The sequence below is a fragment of the Hylaeus anthracinus genome, unplaced genomic scaffold, assembly GCF_026225885.1.
Source record: "Hylaeus anthracinus isolate JK02 unplaced genomic scaffold, UHH_iyHylAnth1.0_haploid 2, whole genome shotgun sequence".
In the NCBI taxonomy this organism is placed as follows: domain Eukaryota; kingdom Metazoa; phylum Arthropoda; class Insecta; order Hymenoptera; family Colletidae; genus Hylaeus; species Hylaeus anthracinus.
This window is the reverse complement of record NW_026534838.1, coordinates 3,590,655-3,594,553: the sequence shown is the minus strand read 5'-3', so window position 1 is coordinate 3,594,553 and position 3,899 is coordinate 3,590,655. Positions and strand designations below refer to the sequence as shown.

Sequence of the window (3,899 nt, the reverse complement as noted above, 5' to 3'; positions counted from 1 at the left end):
AGTTTCATATGTTACATTTAGACCAAGTATTTTTGTTATTGACATGCGTGGTCAACTTGCAACCAATCAAACGATTAATAAACTGTAGTTGTTGACATAAGCGTAGAGTCCGTTTGATTAACAAACAAATTCAGCACGAAGACTTATTAAACTTGTGCATACACATATTACTTACCGAATCGCGATTAAAAAAGCTGAAAACGTTCCTGCTTATCATAAATTTTTAAAGCTCCTGTTAGAAATATCGTGCTGACCTAGCTCGCGATAGGGTCCGTTTCGCGAGTGATCGCTGTCGGTAGATAACAGCCACTCCTTGATACTTTCCAATCGACCCGGCATCGCGTGCGCCTTCTTCTTGCGTTTCTTTTCGCGGACTTATCATCCGTTTTTATCATGCGTATGCGTGCACCGCGTTTCCTGTTTCACCTAGGACCAACCAGTTTCCCCCCATCGCGGCTTATCCTCTCCTTACACCGTCAAGGTCGACGAAATCGTGGAACCGAGCGCGTTCGAGCTAAATCGGGTAACTTCGACGCAATGCGTGTTTCTCTGTAAAGATCCTACGTGAGTGCAGACTTTTCCTAAGTAGCTTTAATGGACGAAAGAGACGTAATGTTAGAAACGTGCCATATCTATTCTGTTCTGTCCACCGATGCATGCCATGCTTGTGTGTGTCAGAGACCTTTGATGCGAAGAAAGGTCCAATGCTGGGTAGCGGTCTGAAGTTTCTTAGCGCGCTGCTACATGGCTAGCGTCGTTCGCCAACTCCGTTGAGCACCGATGGTTCATCGCGAATCTGTTCTTTCAGAGTCCCAGAGGCCGGCCAGCAAAAGAAGAAAGCGGAAGGGCAGCACGTCGGGCCCGGGGAACAACGCGCCCCCGGCGCCGAGCAAAAAGAGATCGCCGGGGCCTAATTTTTCTCTGGCGTCACAGGTGAGCCATTCGTCAAACAGAGAAGACACTTACTAAAACGTCGATATCTTGCTCGCGATTAAGCGGCTTTATCTCGGTTATGTGACTTGTACCGTCAATTTGTCCGGGGCAAAAAAGATTCGAAATTTAGTTCTTGATACATGATGTTATTTGCCATTTTGCTCCAAACGCGAAGATAAACGAGTCAGCATACATTTTATACTGCCTAACTCAAGTTTCTAGTAGTCGGTATAGATGTAGTTAGCCAGATTAGGGTCGCGATATCTCGGTTACTATCGATCCTATCGAAAACTTGTATATAACAAAAAAGATTCAAAATTTAATTGTTGATAAATATTGTCATTCGCGATTTTGCTATAAGAACGATGGTAAACGAGTTATCGTGCATTTCCTAATGCCACGACGGTGAAGTTAGTGGTGAACGGATCGTTTAACGTTTCCTTCATTTTCCGTCGGTCTAGGACGTGATGGTTGTGGGTGAACCGTCGCTGATGGGAGGCGATTTCGGCGACGAAGACGAACGGTTGATCACGAGGTTGGAGAACACGCAATACGACGCCGCGAACAGTCTGGATCCGCACAGTCACGACACGTCCGGTGGACCACCCCCGCATCCTCACCAATTCCACTCGGAACCGACACCGGGGAACTCTTGGCCGCCAGATCGCGGTCCTGGCCCGCCACAGGGAGGACCCGGTAGCCAGGTAATTATCGTTTTCGTTGGTCAACGACACGCGGATACACGACGGCATCTTGTGTCTTCATTGTCTCCACTGTTCACTCCTTTATTCAGATGGATATATGTCCCCACTGCGCATGGGGTCGGAAAGTTCTGGCCGTTCAAGGCCGCTGAGCAGCTATCCCTACCATAGCGTTCGGCTACCCCGTCCCTCCATCTTTCACACGCTCTCTGTCGCTCAAATAGAGAGGTGTCACGGCGTGAAAGTAGGAGTCGGGCCTGGCGTGATTCACGGTTGGGGAAGTGGCCTTGAGCGGCCAGTTGATCTCGTTCGGAGTACAGGCTGGCTCACTAGACACAGACGACCTTTCGACGCTCTTACCGACTCGAATAATCGGTGGAACCGTTGCTCGCAAGAATTGCAAAGCTTCCAAAGAGACGCGATACATTGATGCGTTCTTCGTGGATAGAGAAGACCTTGAGAAGATTCCAACTCCTCGTCAACTAAATACCTCGTGAACTCTTCGTTTCGAAATAGTCTTGGAATCTCTATCGAATTCTCCACTCCCACCCTTAACGTATCCTCGATGGCTTCGTTCACGAAGAAACCATCTATATCGTGACTCTTCCACCTCGAAACCGTGCAACCTTTGCGAACAACGCTTCCGCTCATTATTCGAGACGGCAAAGAGCTCTAGGTGGGCCGCGTTCAGTGGACCAGCCTGTACAGTAACCAAAGTTCATAACTAACCTCGCGTTTGTCGTGTTCCAGGGTGTGCAAGGCGGCCAGGGTGGGGCGCAGTCAGGTGTACAGGGATCGCAGGACAACAGTCAGCAACAACAAGACAAGAAGAGCCCCGCGGTGAGCCAGTGAGGCCAGGAGTCCCCGCGCCCCCCCACCAGGGGGCGACGGGGGCGCAGGCCCAAGAACGTGGCTCCCTAGCGGGGCGAGAACTCTAACCTCCCCGGCGTCTACCTGGCCTCGTCAGGCCCCGCGGCCGGCCGGTTGTCCCACGTCGGCGTGCACCCGTTGGCCTGTCATCACCAGACCGGGCTGTCGAGCCACCACGCGGAACAGCACGTGCAATTGGGCCACGCCGCGGCTGCGGCCGCCGCCGCCGCCTCCATGGGGATGGAATCCTCGGAACTGGTGGCGGTGGCGCACTACCAGGCGCAACAGCTTCAGCGACAATTGTTGGCCGAGCAGTCGGGTCCAGCAGGCACGATGCTGCCGCCGGCTGCTCAGCCTACTGGTGGAGGCTTGACGCAGCCGCTTCAGCAAGGCCAGCAGACCTCACAATCTCAGGGCCAGGACCCGCTGCAGAGCTTGATGCAGCAGCTGATCTGCCTGCAGCAGATCGAGTACTTTCTCGCTCAGCGTGGTCACAAGTGATGAATCGTCTGTGTCGATTAACCGGGCGGGGGGAGGCCGCGGGTCGCTGGTAGAGCGACCCCGGAGTAAGACTCAGAGAGACACGACGCTTGGAAGAGATTGGTGCGCGTCCGGTGGGTGTCGGAGCGGTTCGGTCGACGGAGGTAACCCGCGCCGCGACCGATTCCGTCGACCGCGAGGGTCGAGGATGGACGCACTGTTCCCGTTCGAGGGTAGTCTCGTTTTTTAAATCCCTGGACACGAGGGAGAGAGGGGCGCGCCGGTGTCCACGAGTTCGTCTCGATTCGAAGAGGACGGAGGACGCTCCGGAAGCGGACGAAAACTCTCACCCTTGGGACACCGTGGCGAGGACCGCGACACGGCCTCGAGTCGGAGGCCCGAGCTTTTAAGCTCGTGTGATAAAAAAAAAAAAAAAAAAACATAATATGTCAAAAGAAAGGATAACAAGGGACAAAAGTATAATTAAAATAAAAGAGGGAGATCGACTGGGCGGTGAAACGCTTCTTTTGGGGACGGGGGGGAAAAACGAATCGAGGTTGAAACGAATACAGTAAAGAACGCCACGCGCTGCGGCATAGACGATCACTCGCTCTGGTGCCGGAGCTGTGAATGAATCTCTATCCGTCAACAGTATTGATATAATTAATAGAATAAATGAATATAAAAAAAAAATTATTGTAAGAGGTATATGGTAAGTACGACGTATTGTGCAAGCGTATGCGAGATAGGAGAGTGTGGTATGATGTCGAATAGGGTTTTGGGATTTGGGGAGGGGGGAGAGAGAGAGAGAGAGAGATATGAGAGGATGCGGGTGTGTCAGAAGACCGAATCGTCTCTTAGACTCGAAGAATTTTCAAGCGCGGAGCCCACGATCGAACGCCAACGCACCGGCCC

At 52.3% G+C, this 3,899-nt stretch overlaps 2 protein-coding genes across 6 annotated transcripts in view; both read left to right on the top strand.

The window, feature by feature from the left end:
- The window catches only part of LOC128893021 (LIM domain-binding protein 2), a 175,582-nt gene extending 173,061 nt beyond the window's left edge, over window positions 1-2,521 (top strand). For all 5 annotated transcript variants that reach the window (XM_054153731.1, XM_054153729.1, XM_054153728.1 and 2 more), the window contains 3 exons: window positions 809-933; window positions 1,395-1,637; window positions 2,385-2,521. In XM_054153731.1, the coding sequence (XP_054009706.1) occupies window positions 809-933; window positions 1,395-1,637; window positions 2,385-2,486 (470 nt within the window). In that variant the 3' untranslated portion in view covers window positions 2,487-2,521. The remainder of the gene's footprint in view (window positions 1-808; window positions 934-1,394; window positions 1,638-2,384) is intronic.
- Window positions 2,522-2,711: 190 nt separating this feature from the next.
- On the top strand, window positions 2,712-3,660 carry LOC128893053 (uncharacterized). The gene has a single exon (XM_054153787.1). It carries the CDS (start codon window positions 2,739-2,741, stop codon window positions 3,003-3,005), a length of 267 nt encoding a protein of 88 aa, XP_054009762.1. The 5' UTR covers window positions 2,712-2,738; the 3' UTR covers window positions 3,006-3,660.
- Window positions 3,661-3,899: the final 239 nt, after the last annotated feature.